We start from the raw sequence: 26,430 nt of genomic DNA on the forward strand, positions 1-26,430 counted from the left end.
AATAGTGTTAAATAAGCCAAATCAAAACCACAACGTTCTACATTGCACAGTAAGTGCTATTGCAAGGTGGCACTGTTAGAATCTTAATTTAACACATTATTCACACCATTCATAATGCAGTACCAAGGAGAGACAAGAGATTTAAGACCCACTGTAACATAAAACAAACAGTGTCAGATCACAGCAACTTCCAATTCCAGTAAACCAACCCACATGAAGAGGAAACAGATCCCCCAGAAAAACATCCACAAGCTCGGATTTTAGATTAAGATGACTCTAATAAATGCTAAGCTTTTATATCCAGTGTAGAACACTGTCTGCAAGGCCACTCAGTTTCTAAGATAACTTTAGGAATGTTGCTAGGTCATAAATCCCAGAAATTCAAGATTTTTTTATTTTTTTTTTAAATATACACACAGTGAAGAGTATCTTTGGGGGTTGGTTTCCTTTCTTAGAAAAAGAGTCAGGTGGTAGTGGAAAATCAAGCCTCACACGTTGTTAACTTTGTAAGTACTTCATAAAACATTCCTTCCTCCTCAAAGAAGCAGACAATATTCACTTCAGTAGCTGAATTAAAAACCAAAGTGTACACACCTTTAAAACAAAATGACAAACCAGCTCAGTGATTCCACTACCAGCTAATGTCTAGGAATTCTATAAACAGAGGATTCAATTACCTTGCTTTGTGGTTGAAAAAGAGGGAGCAGCTTTACCAAAAAAATCAGTAAATTTAAATTAGCTTGGTATGAAAGACTAAAATATTATCATCTGCTTTACTAAATCAACGGATCACAGCAGATTTATCTGTACTTCGATTACATTTGCAAAAAAGTCTTTTAGAGTTTAGTAATAAATATTAAAACAGAAGTTCCTTCAAGTTGGAGCTTAAATTTTGACTTCACATTACAATTAATCCTAACAGTGCTTTCACTGAAAGGTTGTGGAGGACACAGGTTGTTGTCTCATTCATAACTATTTGAAAAGTTGCAGTCATCAAGAACATTTACGAACTTGGAATACAAGTCTTCCTGAAAGAAAAAAAAGACTCCAAACTACAGCACCGGAATTTGCTTAGGATAGAGATAGTTATAGCAGATTTCCAGAGAGCTGAGGTATACCTTAATGTTTGTACTTTTTCCAACAGTAACTGGATTAACCAAGTATGTGAGGTGCTCTTAGTGTTTGCAAAGTAGTCATAAAAAAAAATTTTAAGTCATGGCTCTACTGGTGATACACATCTACAGAGCTTCAGAACAATATAATTGAAAACAAAGAACTTACAGTATTGATATTTTCTACATCCACAAACACCAACATATTGCCCCCTCTGCCTTCTTCATCTTCAAGTGCATTACTTCTGCAGACAGTAGCTCGAATATGCAGAGACCGGCTAGTACAAATAACTGCAGTGTGCCTTAATACTCTATGACTAGGAAGGAGGGAAAAAAAAATAAATTCTGAACAAGACTTGATGACAGGTTCTGAACAGCCTAAGTTTAGCTTTCATGCTTATCATCAACATTAAGACCATTAGACAATTTATTCATTTCAACTACTCAAAGAGAGACACTTTTCTTTTTAGCTTCCTCTCAGAACTGTATTTTTAACAATCACACTGCATGGGTAGGTGCTGTTCAAACATGCAGTCCCCTAGTCAGCTTGAAATGGGGGCCGGTTAGCTCAGTCAGTTGAGCGTGGCGTTAACAACGCCAAGGACACGGGTTCGATTCCCGTTCAGTCCCCATGTGTTGCCTGATCTACTCGAGAGGTGGCGTCCCTGGTGACAGGGAGGCTGGATTAAAATGATCTCTAAGGTCCCTTCCAGCCTAGGCCATTCTATGAATCTATGAAATGCTGGAGAAAAAGTTTCATATGTTACCATGATAAAAAAATACATCAGAAATACTTCAGATACCACATGCTTTAGAAAACAAAGTTTTTTAAACCATAGAAGACTCACTAGTTCATCACATCTCCTGCATATGCATTTACTAAAAAGCATTTAAATGGAATAACTGTATTCAACAAATTCTGCTGACCTGACAATCTTGAAAGTTTACTTCTAGAACCTTCACTACTCTGCCTTTTTTGAGACACACTCAAACTCTAGGCCAGCAAGCCTTTTGTGAGCTTTATATTCCTGTTTTTCTAGAGACAGGCGAACTTCAGCTGGACACCATCAAAACACTTCAGCTTTTCCCCACAGAGAAACTTTCTGTTTCTGTAACTTTCACTTGGAAACATTAGAGACATGTAAAAATTTGGTATGTTACCTACTAAATGTGCGATAGTTGTTTTTGTGAAGGAAAATGAGCGATTTCCTAAACTCCATTTCACATAGTAAAATTAACTGTTTTGCAGTTAATCTTCAGAAATATATACAGACAACTGTATAGTTTCCAAGTAGCACAAATTCAGTATTTTTTTGAGAATTTAAAAGCTATGGTCATTTTACAAAGCATACTGTTAAAGAAGATCACATTGCTTAAGTTCTCATAGAAACTTCAATACAGTAGAGGGAACAAATATATTTCCCAAACAACCAACTTCCATCTCTGAAACATCTCACTTTCTGAATACTACGAAATCAGAAATAAGTTCTGTTCATAAAAAATAAGTCTACATTAGAGGGGAACAAATTCCCTATTCCTACAAACTAGCTTAAAGTCAAATTAAAAGTTAATTTCAGCATTTCAGAAGCTACAGAAAAATCTAAACAAAGGGTGCATTTGCACAATGCGTAGTTTAATTTCAAGAATAAGCTGCTGATCCACTCTCTTGGCCATCTTCACTTTACTCTATTTGTGGTTTGCATTATGGAGCAGTCTTACAGCACATGAACTTGGTTCCTTGCTCAGAACTAGCCTGGAAACCAAACTCCAGCCACAAGCAGATGTTCAGTCCATGCGACCGGTGTTCATCTGCAGTAGCCCTGCTCCCCCCATCATCCTGCACAGGTACAGCAGAGACACCCACTGTGCTGGCTTTTGGCTGCAAAATAATTCATTTTCTTCACGGTTAGCTGGTAAGGGGCTGTGTTTTGGATTCGTGCTGAAAACAGTGTTGATAACACAAGGATGTTTTCCTCACTGCAGCACTTACAGAGAGTCAAGACTTTTTGTGCCTCTCACACCACCCTACCAGCGAGGAGGCTGGGGGTGCACAAGCACTTGGGAGGGGACGTGGCTGGGACAGTTGACCCCAACTGACCCATGCTCAGCAATGAAACTAGCGGGAGAAAAGAAAAAAGCGGGGAATCATTTCAAGTGATGGCATTTGCCTTCCCAAGTAACCATCACACGTGATGAAGCTCTATTTGCCTGGTGATGCCAGCCAATGGGAAGTGGTGAATGAGTTCCTGCTTTGGCTTTGCTTGTGCACACACCTTTTATTATACCTATTAAACTATCCTTGTCTCAACCCAGGAGGCCTCATTTTTACTCTTCCATTTGTCTCCCCAACTCACAAGTGGAGCAAGGGGAGTAAACGAGCAGCTGTGTGATGCTTCGTAGCTGACTGGGGTTAAACCACACCTCCAACTCTAGTTATGTGCTCCAGCAGCTGTAAGGTACCAATGTAAAAATCGGTATTTGCAGAAGAATGAAAGAAGGGTTAAAAAAATGCACTAAAAATAAAATTTAAAAAAAAATATAAAAAAAACCACCTCACCCAAAATCATTCTTCATGACTAATGTGGATGTTTGCTAGATTGCTACGCTAAGGCTTCCTAAAAGCTGGTATCTTCACTTTCTCAAAGGCCTATTTACCCCAGAATCTCTGAAGAATAGGATTCTCAAAAAAAAAGTTATCATCTCCTGGTCTTCACCTTGGACACTAGTGGGACATGGCAATAAGTGACACCAAAAGTCAACTAGCTACCTTTCAAGTGCAGTTCAAAGAAGGCACTCCTCTTTAGCTTGTTGTGTCAAACGTAACTGTCCACTGTCTCAATGTGGTCCAAAAAGGACTTCTCCAAAGAGTTAGGCTTCATCATACTACGGTTACTAATTACATTTCAACTAAGAACAAAATCTTTTGTTCAAAGTAGACAAGATTGTTTTACAGCATGCAGAAACAAACCAAGTCATGATTTTTCCCCTACGCCTCAGAAAGATGTGGTTCCAGAGAAGCTAAATAAATGTTTGTATTAGCAGCATTCCCTTAACCCTCCTTCTACTAAATTATTTTAATAATTGCCAGTTTGACAGCAGTGCAGGCTATAAAATTTCATATGGAAATTAGATCATATAGTAGGAAAAGCCTACTGCTTAGAAGAGCAGATAACAGGTCACTTTTACATCATCACAGCAACTGAGATAAATTCAGTAAAATTCACATTTACAATGTGTCTAATAAGTATGACAGAAAAAAAGCAGATCAAAGCTTACCACATTTTTGAGTGTCTTTTAATACTTTCATAGTAAAACAAAAAGTTAATTTCATGAACACCTTCTTCATCTGGTCCCCGTAACCACATCGGCAACTGCACTGAAGCCCCAGGAAGAAGAACAGCATCAGGCAGTGGGACATGTATTACTTCAGGCTGACCTCCTGTGCCAACCCCAAAGTCTACAGAAGATGCTGAAGATAGCAGTGCTGTACGCACAGAGGTAGGATCTGTTACAACAGTCTTGTAAGCACTACAGTTTTCAGAAGCTGAAGGACTCAGTGGCGTTAGAACAGCAGTATTTCCACCAAAAGTAAAAAATTCTGGATGCTTTGACACAACCTTCAGTGCGGTAAGAGGACATCTGCTCACATTCACAAATTCTACATATGCTTTTCTGATTTCTCCACAGAGAAGCCCTGTAGGAAAATTTATAAAGAACACCTGTACAGGAAAGAAGAGGAGAAAAGTAAAACTTCAATACTGAGCCAAGTTACAAATGCACATGAAAACAACAATCAACATATTTAAACTGTACTGCTTCCTGTAGCTTCTTGAGGAGGCAAAGTGGAGAGGGAGCTGCTGATCTCTCCTCTCTGGGATCCAGTGACAGGACACATGGCAACATGGGACATCACGAAATACTTATTTTCTGAGAGGTTGGTCAAACACTGGAACAGGCTTTCTAGAGATGGGGGCGATGCCCTAACCTTGTCAAGTATTTAAGAGGCATTTGGACAAAACCCTTAATAATATGCTTTAACTTTTGTTCAGCCCTGAATCGGTCAGGCAGTTGTACTGGGTGATCATTGCAGGTCCCTTACAACTGAAATACGCTGTTCTACACAGCACTGTCAATAACCAGTTCAACCATTTAATAACACTGCTAAGAAAAAACACCATGTTTTAATTAACCAATTTAAACTATTCTAGATGAATGGCAAGCCAACAGAAAATAAGCTTCTTTGCCTGTTCCCCCTCACCTTGAAATCTAGCTACATAAGTTGTTGACAACTACAATGCTGAAGGGAATCTAACAGTTTCAGAAGGATATTAATTTAGAAGCTTCAAGTTTGGCACTAAGATCAGAAATGAACTGGAAAGACTTATTTTAAGACTTCATTGTTAGAATTACATTTAAGCACTCCAGATTCGGCTATTTGCTCAAAACTGCAAATATGAAGTAGCCCCATACCTCCAACAAAGGCATTTCTTCTGTAATAATGGGATCCAAACGTCGATCAGGTCCATATTTAATCGATGTTTTTTCCTCTTTTGTGTTATTAAGTCGAGGGCCTTGGATTTCTAAATCTTGTCGTCCTCGTACAGACAACCCATTGGAGACAAACTTTCCTGAAACAATTTTTTCAAAGTTAGGGCTTTGTTTTGGGTTGCTTTTTTGTTGTTGTTTTTTAAGAAGTAATGCCTAACTTTTTTTTTTTTTTCCCTGAGAAGTGATCCAAAGTTCCCTACTCAACCCCAAAAAACACTTTGATTTTTCTGTTACTGGGTACATGTAGCATTCATTGATTAAGCAGTATCACTGACAAAGAACTACCCAAACTCACTGTCACACATAACATGTGGCTACTGCAAGTTCAGGCAGACACATATCCATTGCCGTGGACTTACTCTGCCCTTTACCAGTTTGACTGCACTTGGAGAGGGTGCATGGAGCATGAAGGTGATGTATTTTTCTTTTCCCAATTTCTGCCAAGCTGGAAAAGTCACTCAAAACAATTTCATTTCCTTCAAAAGACAGGCCATGGCTCTCCAATTGTTTTTTTTATTCCAAAAGCTTCCAGTTAATAGATATCTAAACAAGCTTCATTATTTCTTTGAGATACTGTCAAATACGTGCTTTAATCCCCATTTCCTCCAATAACTAAATCTTCCCTTTGAGAGTTTCAGAAGAATGACTCAACAAAACAGATTAAGTAGCGTGCAATTAATAAGCCATAAATATGTTAATATAAATGAAAAGGGAACAAAAATACAGTCAAGATGCTAAAAAAAAAGAATTATGAGCCAAATTTAAATTTGGGAATCTATACAAAGAACTTCAGTGAAACATTTTGACAACTGTTGAAAGTCAACAGAGCAAAAAGATCCAGAAGAAAAATGAATAGCAAAAGAGTCAATGAAAGTTATTAATAGAGTCCATGTGTTGTGGATGGAACTTTTTAAAAAAATTTTTAATGGTTTCAGAATTTCCACAGATTTAAAAAGAACAATGAGTATGCATTTGGCTGAGGTTACTCCTTTCTCATGGGATTCTTACAGGTGCCAATTCATTCTTTCCTATCTCAGCTGTTTCCCTCGTACCTATATCCTTGCCTGAAGGAATGCCTTGCATCGTGACAGTCAATTATCAAACACTAGAATTCAGTTCTACTCTCCAGAAGCCATGTCTCCCCCTTTCAGGCACACACAACTGAAGGAAACAAAACACTTACCTGTCTGTAATCCAATTGAAGGATCTATCCCATCTAATGTCACAGCACCCTGAACAGTACCAAGATTATATACGACTCCCAGAATATGTAGCTCCCCTGTTTGATGGGGAAAGAGCTTTAGTCTTGCCTGTGGAGATATGTTAAATTTTTGTTGTTGTTGCTACTAGAAAAAAGCATTATTACATTTAAATGTCCAATCGCTAAAGACATTCATGGCAACATTTACTTTATAGTTGTGTCAGATATAATTGCCTACAATAACTACAAGTCATTTACCGGATTCAAAATCTCATATACAAAGAATTTACCAAACCAGTGTGCAGCTGAGAAATGCTCATTACATTAGGAAAGAATCCTAAATTGTAACAAAAATGAACTTTGACAGAGGCAGAATTACAGAATGGTTGAAGTTGGAAAGGACCTCTGGAGGTCACCTTGTCCAATACACCTGCTCAAGTTGGGCCACTTAGAGCCAGCTGCCCAGGTCCAGGCCCAAATGGATTTTAATATCTAAGGATGGAGACTCCACAATCTCTCTGGACAGCTTGTGCCCAGTCACCATCCCAGGAAAAGGAGTGGGGGAGGGGGGGAAACTGTGTGCTGATGTTTAGATGGAGCCTCCCATGTTCCAGTTTATGCCCACTGCCTCTTAGCCTGTCACACACTCCAATCAGATATGTATACCTGAGGAGATTCTGGAGTTCCAGTACTTCACACACCAGTAACATCTTCTGCACATTTCGCACTAACATTCAGACCATAACAAGTCTGAACTCCATGCTGAAGTTCAACACTGAAAAGACTATTTTTAAAACTAAGCATAGTACTTACCACTTTCGTCTCCTCACTATTAATCAAAAATTCTGCTATTGCTTCAGTTCCTATCATATCATCATCACAAGTTCCCTGAAAAGAAGAGCACTTTTCAGATACTAGTATTCCTAGGCAACAAGCCATAGATATTACTTTCCACATTTTTCCTAGAGCGTTCAAGGAAAAAAAAGCATACAAATTTCAAACTGTTGACAGTTAGAACCAGCAGGTGCTGTATGCCCAGCTTCTCAGGTTTTCTGAATTAGAAAAAGAAGACCTCATTTACCTGAGAGAAATTAAAGATTTATCACAATAAAAATTAGATCCATTCATAATCAATTTAATTGAAGTATTTATTATTAAAGTAGCAGTCCAGATCAGAACAGGAGTGAAAGTGTACCATAATCCAGCTTCTTTTTCTAATTCAGAAAACCTGAGAAGACCTCATTTACCTGAGAGAAATTAAAGATTTATCACGATAAAAATTAGATCCATTCATAATCAATTTAATTGAAGTATTTATTATTAAAGTAGCAGTCCAGATCAGAACAGGAGTGAAAGTGTACCATAATGCTTGAGAATTAGTTATATGAAACCATGCTTGTAACTCTGGAAAACAGTTACAGCACCTTTAGAGATCACTATGTTCCAAATGCTTTTGGCCAGGAAACAAGTTAAGGAATTCACTGTAATATTCAGTACTAAAACATATTAAAATCTCAAAAATATGATGATGAGAACAGTCCTTCAGAAGGAAGTTTTGGCAGTATTACTGAAGTGCTAAGCCGTAGTAAGTACTTCATCTAAAGTATTCAAAACATTAATTATTAATATGATAGGTTTTCCTTGTTTCCCTTGTCATACCAGCACAGAGCATACATTTTTGTTTTTCAGAACACACATTTCACTCTGAACAGTAGCTCAAGTATGAAAAAGACTTTTGACAACATACCTGTTGATACTGTAAGTCATTTTTGCTGGTCAAGGCTAGTGTGAATCAACAGATGTACTACACACCCAATAAAATGTTGGAAGAATTCTGCTTTACATTATAATATTCATTACAACACACTGATTAATCTGGCTGCTTTGTACCCTACAGACCTAGAAAAATCTAAACAATGCATAATGAAATTCAGTAGCCACCTTTTGGGGATTTTTTATTTATTTTTAATTTACACTTCAACCAACTGTTTTCATTCTACATAATTTTCAAGACTTAAATTAATCCTCCATAAGTGTAAATGTTTGGTTTTGGTTGAAGAAGGATGATGCTTTCCTTACCTGCTCTTTTGTTTCTCCATCATGCTTTGCACTGAAGTCTTTAGGTTGAAACTTCCACAGCAATGAAAGGTCAGTCAAGAGAAGGGGAACTTTCAGAGGGTTTCGGAAGGACACTTCTACAGTTATTGGTTCTGTTAAAAAAAAGTGCAAGAAAATAACAACAGGCTATTGCCACCACCAGTGAGGGTTCACCTAACTCAAAGCATTCTCGTGCAAACAACTTGCTCAAGAACATTGGCTTAAAACTACAACACAAAATATTGTAGAAGTTATATAACTCACTTTATTTCTGAAGCATGTAAATCTGAACTTTACCTTCTACCACAGCAAGAGGAAATCTGGAGTTATCCGAGTAGCGATTTAAACAGAATTGTGTTGGTTGAAAGTTTGAAGGAATTATTCCTTTATTTATGACAGAAACAACCTGCTCCTCAAGTTCCTTCCACTGTTGTGATGATTCCGAGTCATACTCCTGATCCAGACTTACGTGTGTAGCTGCTTGCTTTTCACCTAGTATGAGTAAAGCAGTCTTAGAAAATGAGAACAGTGGCATGCAACAGTTTTAACAGAGGGCTGCACTGGCAATTTGATAATATTGTTAAAATATTTTAAGTTCCTAGTCACTTTCATTTTTCATGTTGTAACTGATTTAAGTCACAAAATTGCAAGACATTTTGAAATACATGCATGGAAGAAAACATGAGGATAATCAGAGTATACTCCTGCTTGCAGATTGTGAAATACAAGATTTAAATGACAGAATTCCAAGATTGTAACATGTTACATTATATACTCAGCTTACAGATTATTTTTATGACAGACTACAGCCCCACAGTACAGCCCTGGTTTATATAAGAATTTCCACTCAGCTTACTTTATATTCAGGAATCACAGTGTTTCAAACATTTCATCCAGGACAAAGTTAACTTTAAAGCTAATTTCTAGCATTGACACTACTATCTAGCATCTGATAAAGTATTAATCATTCTGTTCATGAAGTTCACTACAGACTTGCATTAAAGCTTTCCAGCCACGAAAAATAGTGGAAGTCGGCACATCCACATATGCAGATTTCATATTTATACAGGGAGTGTGAAAGCATCTAGAGAGCAGATGCTAAGCTTAAGGTTTTCTTTTGAAATCTTATTTGTTACCTTGTCACGTAGTTTTACATAATGATAGATTTATTTTTTTTAAGTGACACCAACTCTTGCACATATTACAGGTCAATAAATAAGGGACTTGAATTTGTTGATAGAAAATTTTCTAACCTTCTGCTGGTCTTCGATCATGCCCAAAGAAAACACGGGTTGCTGAGCTGTTAATATATGGCAAAGGAAGCTGTGGTAAGGGACCATCAGGTGACAGCTGTGTTACATTCTGGAGCAAAGGAGGAAAACAAAGCATAATGACATCATGCAAATATTTGATGTCTGTGCTGTACCTTACCAATGACTGAATAGTACAGAAGCCAAGCTATAAACACTCAATATTTGAACAGGTAATATTTTTAAGAGGGAATGGACCAATTACCTGTTTTGATAGTTTCTGCTCCTTTGACAGAAGTAGTATTTTACCTTCAGTAACGGTTTAAGTTCATGAAATTTTTACAGTGGGGGGAGGGGGGAAGAATAATAATTTTAATCCAGCACTCTAACTGCTGTTGTGGCCACATGGTTGTTACAGACTTTATCTGACAGGAAGTTTGACTATCTCAGAATTTGATAAGCTATATTTACTACACCACTACCACCATTACACAAGACACAACAGCTGCGCTGTAGATTCAAACACCAGTCTCTGGTAAGGTGTACCACAACTTAGCAAGCACCATAGAAATATAGGCTTTAAAAGACAGTAATTAACTATATGGCTGCAAATTGTATGGCAATATCTGCACTAAACACTCCATAATGTACATGGTTGTCAACAGCTAAGTAGTAGGTTAGATACTACACTCCAGAACCACTCAGAAACTTGAATCTGACTCGAGTCACTTGATCTATAAAAACCTGTATCAAAAAATCAAACTCACTACCACATGGATGAGGAGTACTTTGTAGTACCAGAAAAGGTGACTGAGCCACCTAGTCCTTATTAAATGTTTATTATCAAAAGTATCAAAAATAATTATAACAAAACAAAATAGATCCACTTCCTCTAAACGAAACTGAGCTATGAGAAGTTGCAGTTCAGCCATGAACCTCAAAAGAGTGAGCTCATTTTACTTAATAAAAATACATACAAGAGTTACACTAACACCCATCAGTGAAAGTACACTTAACACACATGAGATGCAGCATATTAATTTTTTGCTTCAGAAAAAACAAACACATCAACTAAACAAGAAAAACAGCCCTAGAACAAAACAGGTATGAAAATCATGTATTGATTTAATAGAAAGTGACTGGTACTAAAATTACTGATTACTCAAGCAATAAATTAAATGAAAAGTCATTTACCTTATAAACATAAAGATATTCTCTTAAAAATGTTCCTTGCTGAGCTGGAGGTTGTTTACTATCATTGATCAAAATATGCCTGAAAGCAGACACAGCATTGTCGAGCTGACGAAGCGTAAAGGACTGGCGACCAATAGTGAAGTTAATATGGTCTTCTGCAAGAGACCAGCCTTTCCCTTTGTAAACCTGCATGGCTTGACAGTAGCAACGTAAGGCATGTTTTTTCTGCAAGAAAAACACAAACAGTTTCTCAATCCCATGAACGACTCATCATAATTACATTATTAAGAAGATTCTAAGTCAGAAAAGCTACTGAGATTTTTACCACCCACCCCCCACTACACAAAGTGTAATATTTGCAGAATTATACCTTCATAGCATCTGGTCAACATTAATCTAAGCACAGAAGTGTTGGTTCCTACAGTACAGAACTTAGTCTGCAGACTAAGTTTGTGTTTTCAAAAACTAGTGTTATCAGGCAGCAAGTTAAAAAGGCAAATAACAAGAGCAGACTACTTCTAAAATAGTGTTCTGTGTTGCTTTAGGACTGACTGCTAAAGTCTACAGAGCTCTACTGCTAAGCCTCAGGATGTAAAGTAGATTTAACACATTTAATTTCACTTCTGGAACTGAACTTTCAGTGTGACACTTCCAGTAAATTATTGTTTAGCGGACACTCTAGGAACAAAACCAAGGCAAGACAACCAAACACAGCCCTAGGGCACATATGAAACAAAATTACCAATCGCATGAGCCACTGGGAGCAGAACATCTATCTACAAATCAGCTCCACAGTTTCTTTCTCGTACATACGTCAGGACCTGAGTACTCAATCCCATGTCTAGGTATTGAACATCTGCCTAGGCATTCGCTATCCAGGCAAGGCAGCTTCTAAAAAAAGGGAAAAGCATTCCCTTATTTAGAGGGGCAATGGGAATAATCTAAGATATATTCTAATTGGTATGGTGATGACAGAACAAAAGCTTTTAATTCCTTAACGTTAGCAGATACTAGGAACGTTTCAAGTGTTACTACAGTATGCAGCCGAGTAGCCTGTCTGACTTGCCTTCAGTAGAATTCTAGCGCCTCAAACAAGATGAATAAACAACCCTGTATTTACTATGACATTGAGAAAGCGCTCCTTGGAACCTGGAAACTCTGCAAGAATTAGATGCACAAGAGAGTTGTTACATGAAGACAAAGTCAACGCTTTGCAAAATGCATGCACTTTTCATAGGATGGTTTGGGTTGGAAGAGATCTTAAAAATCATCCATGTCTCTGCTATGGGGCAGGGACACCTCCCACTAGACCCAGGTGCTCAAAGCCCCATCCAACCCGGCCTTGAACACTTCCACAGCTTCCCTGGGCAACACGCTGCAGTGTCTCACCATCCAAGGCACCAGAGTGAGACAGAAAATAAATAAATAAACCTACTATCAATCGCTACATCAGTACTGCACTGTCATAACGATAGGGAAGCCAAGGCATTAAGAAAATGAAGGAAAATTGGAAAATAGTGCTACTATTCTTCACATCTATGATGTCTAAAATAGAAGCCAAGAATACAAGACTTTCTTTGGCCCTTACCAGGTTGGGGTGAAAGAACATCCCTCCCCCAGGACCACAGGGCTTTGTTTCAAACAGAATTATGATGCCTGGGCTCTCCATTATCATTGATTTGCAGCACAACTTTATTTCTAGGACAGGTTTGCAGCTTATCAGTAAACTGACACTGACTGTATTCAAGGATAGTCCCAAAACTGAACTCCAGGGATTTCACCTCGGCAGGACTCAAGCACAAGCTATCTTCGGAGAGTCTAACCCACAACTGAGGCCGAAATAAAGGCACGGAAGTTACATCCAACAAACTTGGAGTTTATTTACCACAGTTAGAGTTGCCTGCACAGGAATGTGAACAGAAGTAAACCCAATCTTATTTGTATTGATTTAATTGCTACTTAAGTCTAAGCAGGAATAAAGAGATGCTCTAGTTTTTCTTGTACTACCTGTTCGCACACCTGCACCTCCACTAAAAAGCATGTGGTTAAGGCACCAGGAAAAAAAAATATACCTATATGTTGCTATTATTCAAAAAAATTAAGAGTTGAACAAATCCTTCACTCACTCTTCTCTCAAGACTAAAAATATTCCCTTATGCAAATAAAGAGCCTTGCATTTCATTGTGTATAAAAACATATCCAGAAATTAAACTACACAGCACCTAAGTTTCAAGCCCATGATCTTCAGCATCGCTTCAAATACAGAAGTAGAAGACTAAGCCAATCAATGCAGAAGTCATTTTCAGAAAATCAGAACTGAGTATTTTGGACTAACACAAAAGTGTCGATAGCCAGACATCTTTTTCCACCCTAATGACACATTTAACATTTTTTGCTGGAAGTATCAAATACTAGGCATATCTTCCATACAGAAAGATAACACTTACCTGGCCTGCTTTACTAAACCTATGGCCAGCCAATATCATATGAAATGCAAATTTTCTAACCATGGGACTTTTCATGTTTATAAAGCAATGGGCTGCCTGCTCCAACAGAAGTGCACCGCGAAGATCTGAATCCTGTTTAAAAGCAAAAAGGAGAATCAGTCTCAAAGGTAAATACAAAGATAACCATGACCTTGTCTTAATGCAAAGTGTGAAGTTGAAGATTCTTTTATACACAAATATTATGTGCATATGTATGCATATAAGAAGACACAGTATTTCTCCCTTTGTCACATGTATAATGTTCAAGATCAAACACACTGGTATGTTTTTCCAGTGGAAAGATGTATATATCAACTAGTTCAGTATGAGTGACAAAAGAAATATTTTCTGCTTTTTCAGTTATTCAGGCTACAGTTTCTAATCATGACCTGAGGCACTCCACTACCTTTTCCCCTCCCATTCCCTGCAGATGTTAAAGGCAGAAATAAAATATGAGCTTTAACAGGATAAAAGAAAAATAGAACAATGGAACTTAGTGAATTTGTATCACAGGAACCAGGCTGATTTCTTAATAAGGTACAATTTCTTATTATCCCCTTCTCTTCACATGCCAAGATACAGCTATATTACTTCAACCAATCAGAACAGAATCTACTTGATTTTGCCATAATTGAACTTCATGCTATCAGTGACGTCCAAGCATGGGTCTAAACTCCAAATACATTCTGAGGTGCCTATAGAGTATTCTATCAAGATTTTCCTTGCAACTACCAAAAGGCACCTTAAGCATACTACATTAAATTTAAAGTTATAAAATGATTGTGCAGAGTCAGTATTTCATAGAATCATAGAATGCCAGGAGTTGGAAGGAACCTCTAGAGATCATCTAGTCCAACCCCCTGCCAGAGCAGGATCCCCTAGGGCAGCCACACAGGAACGCATCCAGATGGGTTTTGAAAGTCTCCAGAGAAGGAGACTCCACAACCTCTCTGGGCAGCCTGTGCCAGTGCTCTGTCACCCTCACAGTAAAGAAGCTTCTCCTCATGTTGAGGTCGAACTTCCTATGTTCTAGCTTAAATTCATCACTCCTTGTCCCATTACTGGGCCCCACTGTGAAGAGACTAGCACCCTCCTCTTGGTTTACGTAACTTATATTACTCACATAAATTTTAGTAGCAAGTTTAAGTTGAAAGGGCATGAACGAATCTACATAGACACTTGAGACACTTTCAAGAGAAACTTCTAGAACTAAGCAGATTTATTCCACGGTTCATCTGTCTCAGAAAAAGTTTCAGAAGCATCACGTTTGGCACAGTTGGCTACAAAGCCAGAACTAACTGCCAGTTAAGACTTTCCTCCAAGCTACACAGGAGACTTGCTCAACTTATTTTAAATCTGTCTGGGCTGTTTGAAGCTAATTCCATGCTTAATTTCCACAAATTAACACTTACAAGTGTTCAGACTAGCTTTCACTAACACAGTAAGATTTTAATGACTGATAACAGCTGAACTACAGTACTACCTCAGTTACTTAAACTATAGAGACCTTCTGATCATATGGGGGATAGTAACCATTATGGCTCTAGCAAGCCATGCTAAACTGTCATGTTCTTAAACTGAAAATATCCCATACATAACCCAAGCAGATCTCAAAGAAAATCTGTCATAAAGCCAAAGATAACAAATGTACATTTAACACACTGAAAGAAGTCAAACAAGTGACTTGACTTGAAAGAAAAAGAGCAACAGTACTAGTTTCTTCACTTGCAGTGTAAGCAGACTTTTCTTCACTTCATGCTTTATACCAGCTCATTTGCTATCTTTGGCTAGAAAATATCATAGGGTAAGAATTAGAGCGTAACCTAGGAGTGCTTCCTAAGAAAACAAACAGGAGGAGGGCAAGAGTAGAAAAAGCTACAAAGTGTTTACCTCAGTGGTTAACCGAATCAGAAGAGCAGCTGCCTCTGAATATTTGCTTTGACTTTTTAAAATTTCGGCACTAAGCAGCACACAGCGTTCAGCCAGAACCATGTTCCTAAAGCAAAACCATAAGTGTATTAATAAATATTTATCAAAATAAGGCATGGAAAATTTTTCACCTCAAATCTGACAAATTTTCTCCATATTACATCACATTGATGATCTGTTGTTTGTCCTCCTTGAAGTAAAATATATAAAATTTCATGTCCTGTAAAACAACTGCATACAGATTGACACATTAAGTGTCCTATCCTACTATAACAGCAGCTTTTTGGAAGTCTAAACTGAAGAGCATTTTTGAGGACAGCATTGTGCTGATAAAAATGATCCCCCCAACTATATGGTCTGATAAACGAGAAGCCTAACAGCCAGATACAAGTTGTGCTAGGCTGACCTTGGCTGGCACCAGGTGCCCACCAAGATGCTCTACCACACCCTCTCCTCAGCAAGGCAGGGGGAGAAAATTCGATTAAAAGCCTCATGGGCCGAGACAAAGACTGGGAGATCACTCGCCAATTAGAGTCATGGGCAACACAGACTTGGTTCAGGGAAGATTTATATACTGCAAATTAGTAAGAGAACAGGATAGTGATAAAAAAATGCCTTGCCCCAACTCCTCCTTTTTCCCAGGCTTAACTTCACCCCCAACTCTTAACTCCTCCTCCCCCAAAGCAGGGCAGAGGGACAGGGAAACAGTTGCAGTCAGTTCATAACATTTTATTTCTGCCATTGCCTTCTAAGCCCTTCTCCTGCTCTGTCATGGGGCTCCTCCCACAGACACAGTTCTTTAAGAACTGCCCCAGAGTGGATCCTTTCCACAGGGTACAGTCCTTCAGGAACAGACTGTTCCAGCGTGAGCTCCCCGCAGGTGACAGCTCCTGCCAGAAACCGGGCCTAGCAAAAGCTCCACAGGCTGCAGCTTCCTTCAGGGCTCATTCACCTGCTCTGGCACTGGGTCCTCCACAGGTTGCGGCATGGAGCCCTGCTCCACTGTGGTCCTCCACGGGCTGCAGAGGGATAACCTGGTCATCTCCATCAGACACAGGGAAGCACCTCCTTCCCCTCTCTCCTCACCGACCCTGGTAACTGCAGGGTTATTTCATTTACTCTTCTCTCACAGCTGTTGGGCAACAATTTTTACCCTCTAAGTATGTTAATCAGGGAGGGACCACCAGCATTGCTGACAAGCTCAGCTTTGGGCAGCAGCAGCTCCATTTTGGAGCTGGGTGAAAATTGACTGGCTGACACGCAGGCAGCTCCTGCTGTCTTCTCACAGACATCAACCCTATGGCCACCCACTACCAAAATCTTAAGAGGTAAATCTAATACATACGTTTAATAAGCACTCTTAAAAACAGCATAGACACCCTTCTGTGTTAATCCTAGACAGTGCTATCATCATTCTTTAAAAATTTACTGTCACCCTGTGATCTTACAGTCATCTGGCACTATCACTGTGCAGGGGAAGAAAATTAAGCAACCACATTGTTCAACTCCCATTGGATCAGTACAAAAGTAAACATACTTGCAGATATCTCGATAGGTCTGAATTGCTGTTTCCATATAATGAGCAGGATATGGTCTAGGAGCTCCTGGCTGAAGAAAAGCTGATACTGCTGCCATTTCCTACAAGAAAAAATCAGTACTTTCATTCTAGTTCTTTCAAAAAATTGCAAACCTCAAACTGCTGAGGAATATCTTTCAGCAGCTACTAGTTCAAGACATTCATCTAATCAGTTACTGCCATGTAAGAGTACCCAACACGCTAAATGATAAAAGACTTAATACAATAATAGCCTATTTATGGCTCTGCTTGTAATTAACCAGACATCAGCAAGAGTTACAAACACTCACAGAAGCGTCTTCAGTTGACAGTACTCCCAACACTATGCGGAAGCATTGATTCAGTACTACTTTATAAATCAAAGAGATAATTTCTTGTTGCAGAAGCAACCTTTCTGATGAAGTAGCACTATTATCTACTTTATTATGATGACTGTTTTCTGAGTTTTGCTTAAATGAAGCCACATTCTAGGCTTCAAAAGAAAAAACTAGTAAACATGCACTCTGAAATTTTACTTCTTTCCTTAGGGAAGGAAGATAGGATAGCAACATTCTTCTGCAGTAAGACTAAGGACTTGTAGTTTGCAAAAATTCGTAAGACCTCTACAAACCATTCATTGAGAAATTAAGATACCTTTTCAGATTATCCAAATGCAGATCAACTGTCTATACTACAAAAAATAACATTTATGTAAAGGCTTTGCATCAAGATGGGACAGTTCTACAAAGCAGTTTCAAATTTTATCAAGTTAAGCAGACTAAGATCCACAAAACATAGCTTCTAGCACTTGTTAAAACAAGCTTATTTTTCCCCAGTGTTCCCATTTATCTTGCTAAAAATTGTTTTAGTCACATATTAATTTCTCTTTAATGTAAAGTTATAAGTATGTGTTTACAGCGAAGTTCAGCAGTGACATACTCAAACTATATCCCTCAAGAATCTTAAAGTAAAGCACTATACCATATTTATAGTGACATAGTCTTGACTTCCTGGCAAATAAGTACTCTGCCAAAGTTCAAAAGAGATATCATGAAATTATTTCACACTTGTTTCTAAGTTATCAGAAATATCAGTTTAAATACACATTTTGCTGGAGGTTGCAATTCTAGTATTCTCCATATTTCACATTTCAGGAATTTTTCTTCACACCTTTATTCCCTTCACAGAACAGCAGCCACTAGATTTGAGAACATTTTAGGACTTGGCTAAAGATATGCAGCAAATTTGGCAAGACCTTTATAAATATGGAGGCAGAAGGAAAAGATTGCATTTTGCTACCTTCAGACAAATATTAGAGATTAGTAGGAAAAGTTCACAGAATGTTTATATTATGTGAAGTACCAACCAGTGCTCCAGCTGCATAAAGCATTGCCTGATCGTTTAAGAAGTCTTTCTTTGCTGTATGGTAACAGCTATATGCAAGTTCATAGTGTTGCACCAAAAAGCACAAGTCTGCCATTTTCCGGATTTGAAGCTCTGGTGCTTCTGGTGGATACCTATAAATACAAATATTTAAATTCAAAGTCATAATTTCAATAAGTAGAGCAAGACATGCTCTATAAAGTCATGCCCTCTCATCTTAATTTCTATTCACAACGTAGGAATACAAAAATGCATTGCTTCAGCCTTACACAAAAAACAGCTAAGAGAAGTGACACTAATTCCTTTTTGCCACATGAAACTTAGTGTCACATTCTACTTTCTGATTAACAGAATTCACTGTTCCACAAAGATTCAATGCAAGCACTCCTCTCAGCCAAGAAATACTGAAAAAAGGATGCAGCTCTCATGGAAATGGCTCAGTAATACTAAACTTAGAGCTATACAGAACTATAAGAGAATTAAAAAAAAAAAAAAACACCCTTGATTGTTGACCTGGCTGCAGTTATTTTTCCCCATTTTTCTTGGAAGAAAAAAATCCACTGGAAGAAACCTATGTCTTATTCCAAAATACTGGGCAAGTTCCTGTTCTCTGCAAGCATCAGTCCAACTTCTGGTTAGTCAATACCTATGAAACAATTCAGTGAAAATCAAATACATTTTCACAAACTCTTGTTAGTCAGACTTCAGAGGAAGTAAACCATGCTTATGAGTTCGATACGGAAGGCTGAAGTTAACAGCACTTGGATGTGAATCCAAATGACACCGAATATATGTATTTAAAGCTGAATGTGTCAGGGACATTAATTTTAGCTAGGTAATGTCCAAGAACTATTCAGACATCTGTAGTTAAGACAGCTGCAGAGTGCTTTTTGAGATTATACACCCTCATTCACAGAGGAAAACTACAAAGCCTACAAAATGAATATTCTAGTAAAAATTAAAACCTGGGTTTAGGATAAAATACAGGTGCAAAGAGTATGAAATTCCTCTTAATTTAGTTCTCAAATACACTTAATACTCAAATGCAGTAAATTACACAGTTATATAAACAAAACCACATATATATGGGGCTTGGCTTAGGTAAGCCAAGAAAAACCTTGTACTAATTCAAAAATCCCTTACAGCAGATCACAGCTTCTTTTTATTACTATTACTCTTAAAAATGTACATCCTTCATAACTTAGAAAGCTTCACTATAAATATAGTAGGAAGACAGCTCTGTAAACAGGGGAGGTTTTATCCCCCTTTGCTCCTTTATTGTACATATTTAAGTATAGTACTTTTCATGATTTCTCCAACTAAAGTCTTTTAAAATATTGTTCATTTAATTCACTTTGCAGAACATCAAATAAATTTTGGCTTTCCCTCCACTCCCCTCCCAAGGAAAAAAAAAGTACGTTTTCAGTTTAGATCTAAAGATAAGGACTAAAATTACTTACAGCAAACCAGAAGTATTCTTTAGTTCATTTATACTTTTCTCTGGAACCTTGCTGCCACTAAACCATTTTTTAGTAGCAGAAAACAGTGACCTACTCAAGCCTTTCCTGGATATTAACTGCAAAAAAACACTGAATTAGAGCACTATACTGCAAAAAACATACTAATATACGTTAAACTAATATAAAACCCCCAAACTTCATGAAGGCTTCCTAAAATCTAGGGCTTTTTCCATGAAATACAAATGAAATAACTGAGAGCACATTCTTTCAGAACAAATTGCTGATAATGAAATAGAATAAATACAGGAATTGCAATTTCTAATCTCAGTCAGCTAAGGCTCACTACTGTTGGTATAAACTGCACACATTTAAAACCTAGGATGTGAAATAATGATACATCTGTTTAAAACCTAAGAGAATATCTAATTTCTGTATTGGTCTAACCTAAAACTTAGACTAAGCACACATTTCAAGAGACAACATTATTCCTACCACCACTCACATAAAATGTTACCACATTGTGAACATCATCTCCAAGTGTCCAGAGTACTAGTCAGCAAGCAAGGCTACACAACCTTATTCTTTTAGATAATGTCCACTAACAAGGAAACTTCCACAGGGAATTACCATTCCCAAGATCCAAGAAAAACTATGACTTTCCATGCCAATTCATTTCTCCAGCTGTTTAAGGTCATGTATGAAGTGAAATACTTGGAAAAGGAAGGACCTTACTGTGATGGAAATAACTAAAGCAGGTCCTTGACTCAACACAGGCATGATGTTAGCTATCACACTACCAAAAAATCCTTGTATGAGAGTAGAACATTCAGCTGGAAAAACTGCTAAGACCAAAACAGTTTTATGATTTGGAGTGTCCCGCCAAGGAGTAACAGCTGAAGTATGCAGCTTTTTTTGCAGACAATTATTGACAAAAATACATTCCTTAAAGTTAAGAAACACAAAAGGTTGAACCACAAAAAGTACATTTTGTTGCCCATGCCAGAATGATCCAGAAGGATAAAATACTAAGATTTTAGGAGCAAGGGCAGATATCTCTGGTAACAGTTCAGACTGTTCAGGCTTCCACTAAGAAGCCACCTTGCACTGAAGCTCTGTTGATACAAAAAATGGGGTTTGTTTTTTTTAAAAAGACAAACTAAGCAAAAATGATAACTTCAGCTATTTCTCTTAAATTTACTTACAGTTTTCAATAAGACCATTGAATCGTTAGATGTAGAAGGAAGTTACAATTTCAAAACAGATTTTTGGATAACTGGATTTATACTCCAACTGTTTTTTCTTATTACAGCATAAAGTGTTAAGAGTAAACTGACCTGATCATTAAGTTGCCGAATTGTCTTCTCTATATGTGGCAGAAGTCCCCTAAATGTGAATTCCTGTATGAACTGTCTAATTCGATCATGATCTGTGAGTGTCAAACAAGCACCATGAGGTGCTCCAGAATTAGATTTCTTTGTGTCTTGGAGTGATCCAGCAGCCTTCACGTAATCACTGGTATCCAAACTGCCACCGGGATGATCCAGTTGAAGGGGATGAGTCTTAAAGTTATTTGACAGCCCATCTATCAAAAGATAGAAATAAAAACCCCAGTACGTATAAAGTTACTTTACCATTTTCATTTTTTTTTCACTTTTATTAATTTACTTCAAAAGCAGCTTTCCTTTCTCAGAACTCTGCTAAGCAAAGCTGTTCACCAATTATTCTGCACTACAGATCGATGCTGAGCAGACAGCAGCAGAGCATTACTCGAGTGTTACATCACTCCTGAAACTCTACAGAAAGCTCAGGGAATCTCAGGAAGTACAACATGGCTAATTGTGTGTGGTTTTGGTTCTCAACAACAGTGCAATGAATTCGTAAGTATGATAACTAGTAACAATACTAACAGAAAACATTTTAGGCAACTGCAGGCTCTCCTACATAATGCTTGGTGTCCCCATGTCTTTCAAGTCAGGTATGAAGGACCTGGGTTGAGTCAGGCAAGACAGTGTCGGGTACCTTCCACTTTTTCCCTATTTGATGATGCTTTAAGGCAGCAGCCTTAAACAAATAAATAAATAAATAGCCCATGTATTTATTTGCACTCAAATTTCATTTGCTGTCCTCTACTACCCATGAGCTCAACTGCAAGGCAAGTTCTTCTGGCCAGCTTACCAAGTCATGACTCTGTTATTTCCAGATTTAAAAGTAAAAACAAGGACAAAAAACCCCCTCCAAGCTACATCAGAGCACACTAACTGGAACTTTTAGTGTGATAAAAATTAATGATTTAAATCTATGTTACTTTTTATCAGTTGTCAGAGTTTGCAGACAATATGCTTAATCTCACAAAAGATAAGCCCAATACATCAACAGCCACCTCATTAAAGATACATCTACCAACTACCACCAATCCAGCAGATCAGCACCACAGCATTCTCCCTCCTGGATACCAGGTTACACTATCTTTGAGCATTTAGAAAATTATTATTTTGAATTCCTAACAAATCACTCAAGTGATTACTGTCCAAGGCATGAGACAGCTCTATAAATGCTATCACATCAATGTTTTGATAGAAGTTATAAAGATACCTTTAATTTCACTGTCTAAGCCATCCGATATCAAGTGATCAGTACTTTTGTTTGAAATAACAGTATAAGGACAATCTTCATAGCAATCCTGCCAGGAAAAAGGCGAGGGGAAAAAAAAAAAAAAGGGAATTTTATGAACACTAGAGCACACACAGAGAAGTCGGTCAAAAAGCAGTTGTTAGCTTTAATAAAAGTTAACTGAATTATTAAGAAAGTATGTTTTTTTGGTATATACATGCATTTCTTCAGTAGTTTACGAGGCTTTAAGAACCTGTCCTACTGTAAAGATGAAAGTTATATTTGAAAAGTAAATGAATTACAAATGAAGTAAGTACCTTCTGGCTTGCTCAAATAGCTTCACCGTCAACCAAAGCAAGCAATTTCAACTCTTACACAGCCATGCCTACAGAATTGAAAATATGCTCCCTAAAGCAATTCCTTAACAAGCTCATACTAAAAAAAAAAAGTCATCTATGTTGGACAGTTGACATGAATAGAAAGTCTTAAAGCACAAAATACAGACATCTATGGCAAATTGACCTCAAGAGCATGAGCTAATACACACTATCATTTGCCATCTTCACAGATGACGGACCAGACTGGAGTGTGAGAAGTTACCAGAAAAACCACACATACTCCTACAGAACAACACAGTCATATTGCTTAGTGAAATACAGAAGACCTGAAAATAAACACTCAAATTTTAAGAGGGAAGAGAGTTAATCAAAATGAAGGTAGGAAGTTATTATGAATAGGACACTTCTGAGGTAACTTACTCCTGTTAAGGCATAAAGCGCAAGCCTATTATTTCAGTACTTGCATCAGTCTACTTCAGACAGCCCAGTAATTCAGTGTTCCTTACTGCTGATTTACCTAACACAGAGGGTAGCTCTTTGAGAGAGGCCTCATCTTATGCCCTCACAAAAAGTCATAGCGATTTTAGAAGTATCTTCACTGCCTATTAGCCCATTCTGTAGAAACATACATAAGACTAATGCAGGCTTTTATATGCACCGTAAAATTTTTCATTTAGAATACTGTAATACCTGGTTCTGGATAGTGTTTTTCTGAAGATATTGACTCCAAGGATCTGGTATCTGTTCATCTGTTCCTCTATTAGACACACGAGAATTTATTTTCAGCAAATAACAACCCTGAGTTCCATACCTCTGCTTCATCTCTTCATAGATGGAGTCAGCTCTGAAAAAATAAAACAACATTTACCCTGTCTTGCTATCAAATCAATTCTATTTTAAGTATGTACTGCAACAAGCTATTTTAGCCTATTATCCACAGGGACTAAAAGGAAAACTCTCCTATTTTTAAGTGGTCCCTTACGCAAGGCTGAAACTGAGAATCTTTCAGAATTAGTTCAGCAAGCTTGCAAAGAAAGCATCTACCTCAAGGAGCTAGAATTGGTTCTTTTCTTTTTATATGAACATATGAAGTAGATCTAAAAATAATACTTAAGGAAATCTGCCTTGATAATAGATAGCATACTAGTTAATGAATCCTGTTGCATGTGTAATCTCAAAAGAATTTATGAATGCAAACATTTTGGTCAGAGTTCATCTGTAAGTTCACAGAAGGCAGAAGACCCACCTTTGTTCTTCTCCTGTGCTTACATCATGCAGTAATACATAGTATTTGAGTGTGTTTGGTATAAACCACTTGGGATATAAGTATTCACTACTATGCTGAATTCGGTGTTGTTCTTGAGACAGCTTCAGAAATTGCTCCACAGGATCTGGTTCACTAGAAGAAACTACAAGCATACCTAAATTCATGTTAAGGACATTTGCCAAAAGAATCCAGGAACAGACACTGATCACAATAAAATACAATAAAACAGACAAATACAGTGTTTAAGCCTGTAAAATTCGCCTGTGCAAGGAGAATTTGGTGTTGGTCTTGATAAAAAAAAACAACAACACTATTTAAACAGTCAGTTAACTAACATCCGTAACATGAGATGAAACAGAATTTTGCTCCAATTCTGACATAGGATCCAAGTTTAAGTCAAAGCATAATAGCTAACTAATTACTTATAATTTTTGATACAAACTGTTGATGTACAAAACATGTAGCTGAAATTCATCCCCAATGTACTTTAGTTTTGAACTTTTAAGGAGATTCAGGACTTTAAGGTACCACCTGAGCAGTAATTACAGCCAGTATTCATAAATACAGAACATCTCCTGAGTAAAACACAGAAGCATTCAGATTTTTACCTCAACGCAACTACATGGTTATTAATAAGAAATATCCTCCTCTGCTACATCCATTCACCAAATCAAAGACCCTAATTCAGATAATCCAAAAGCTAGCTCTCATTTAAATGTTACTAAAATTCAGAGGTCAAAGGCAAGAATCAGTATTTTGTCAAGTTAATTCTGCACAAATGGTTCTCTCTAGTGACTACGAACATGCCTGTTCTACCATATCATGAATTTATCAAGTACAGTGAAGAGTTAGGAACAGCACATTATGAAGCCTGCAGCATTATAATTATTGTAAAGCTAAACACCAACTACATCATGAAACTGTATATTTTTATTTTGCCTGTAGACAAGCAAATTAGGCCTAAGTTTTGGTTAAAATAAAAAGTGAAAGCATTTAGGTACCTTTCCAGGCTTTTTTTGTCAAAAGCATCTCAAAGTTCATCAATTTCCAAAACATATTCTTCAACCTCCCTGCCTTCACCTGCTAGAAAAATTTATAAAAAGCAGCAGGTGCATCCCAAAGGCACAAGCCTTTGCTGTACATAAGGGACAGTCAACAAATCCCTAAAGAACTACAACAGAAAGTGATTTAGAGTAAGGAAATTTACCTTAGAATCCAGTTTGACACAGCATAAAAAAAATATAATTTAAAAAAAAAAAAATTACACTCATGACAAAGAAAACTCCATTACAAGTCTGGTCTGTATAGTCAGACATATTGAAAAAAATATTTCAGATTATAATGACAAAAAGTTATCACAAAATTCCAAAGTCTCCTACATTACATTTCTGCAGCCAGCTGTAACAGCCTTCACTAAAGAGTTCTGTAACATTCGAAGGATACATGCAACGTAGTGGTTTAAAAATTCATGATCTGATGCAGGCATGGACTGAAGAAAGCACTCTCTGTAAGACTCAAACCAAGGAGTTGTAGCTGGAATACACAATAAGACAGGAAAAATTAGAATACTCAGCAAAACTTCTGTTTACTCATTTATTAAAAGGTAACATGAAAGATTACACCTAAAAGTGAAGCTTGCCAACTCTGACAAGGTTTGCACGGCAGGGTAAAAAAAGGGGAAACAATCTAAGGAGAAAGCACCTAAAATACACACAAGCGCAAGAAACAGTAACTTTGAATCCAATCCAGTGAAACTGAAAAGTGTCTTAAGCACCAACTTCCCAAATATTGCAGGCTCACATGTATTCAGTCCTTGCTAGAGTAACTATTTAACAACCCTTTAAACACAGATATCTTGGGAAAGAGAAAAACAAAAATTCTTCCAACGGTCACTGAATTTGCCTCCGCTAGGGATTAAGCATTGACAGAGAAGCAAAATCAATTTTTGAGTATGTAGAGGAACTACGAATTACCAAAGCTCTATCCTGCCAGTTTGCCTA

At 37.5% G+C, this 26,430-nt stretch overlaps 1 protein-coding gene across 1 annotated transcript in view; it reads right to left on the reverse strand.

Annotated features, from left to right (window-relative positions):
• The window catches only part of TRAPPC8 (trafficking protein particle complex 8), a gene marked incomplete at its 5' end in the record, with an annotated part of 42,999 nt that extends 17,036 nt beyond the window's left edge, over positions 1-25,963 (reverse strand). The window contains 19 exons of the mRNA XM_009871589.1: positions 1,282-1,429; positions 4,389-4,831; positions 5,583-5,740; positions 6,844-6,970; positions 7,675-7,749; positions 8,941-9,071; positions 9,256-9,450; positions 10,212-10,320; positions 11,403-11,627; positions 13,850-13,981; positions 15,779-15,884; positions 17,355-17,455; positions 18,739-18,889; positions 20,216-20,331; positions 21,550-21,797; positions 22,808-22,895; positions 23,854-24,007; positions 24,410-24,584; positions 25,874-25,963. Coding sequence (XP_009869891.1) covers positions 1,282-1,429; positions 4,389-4,831; positions 5,583-5,740; positions 6,844-6,970; positions 7,675-7,749; positions 8,941-9,071; positions 9,256-9,450; positions 10,212-10,320; positions 11,403-11,627; positions 13,850-13,981; positions 15,779-15,884; positions 17,355-17,455; positions 18,739-18,889; positions 20,216-20,331; positions 21,550-21,797; positions 22,808-22,895; positions 23,854-24,007; positions 24,410-24,584; positions 25,874-25,963 — 2,972 coding nt within the window. The remainder of the gene's footprint in view (positions 1-1,281; positions 1,430-4,388; positions 4,832-5,582; positions 5,741-6,843; positions 6,971-7,674; positions 7,750-8,940; positions 9,072-9,255; positions 9,451-10,211; positions 10,321-11,402; positions 11,628-13,849; positions 13,982-15,778; positions 15,885-17,354; positions 17,456-18,738; positions 18,890-20,215; positions 20,332-21,549; positions 21,798-22,807; positions 22,896-23,853; positions 24,008-24,409; positions 24,585-25,873) is intronic.
• Between the last annotated feature and the right edge of the window lie 467 nt (positions 25,964-26,430).

Source organism: Apaloderma vittatum, unplaced genomic scaffold (assembly GCF_000703405.1).
Source record: "Apaloderma vittatum isolate BGI_N311 unplaced genomic scaffold, ASM70340v1 scaffold36866, whole genome shotgun sequence".
Lineage (NCBI taxonomy): Eukaryota > Metazoa > Chordata > Aves > Trogoniformes > Trogonidae > Apaloderma > Apaloderma vittatum.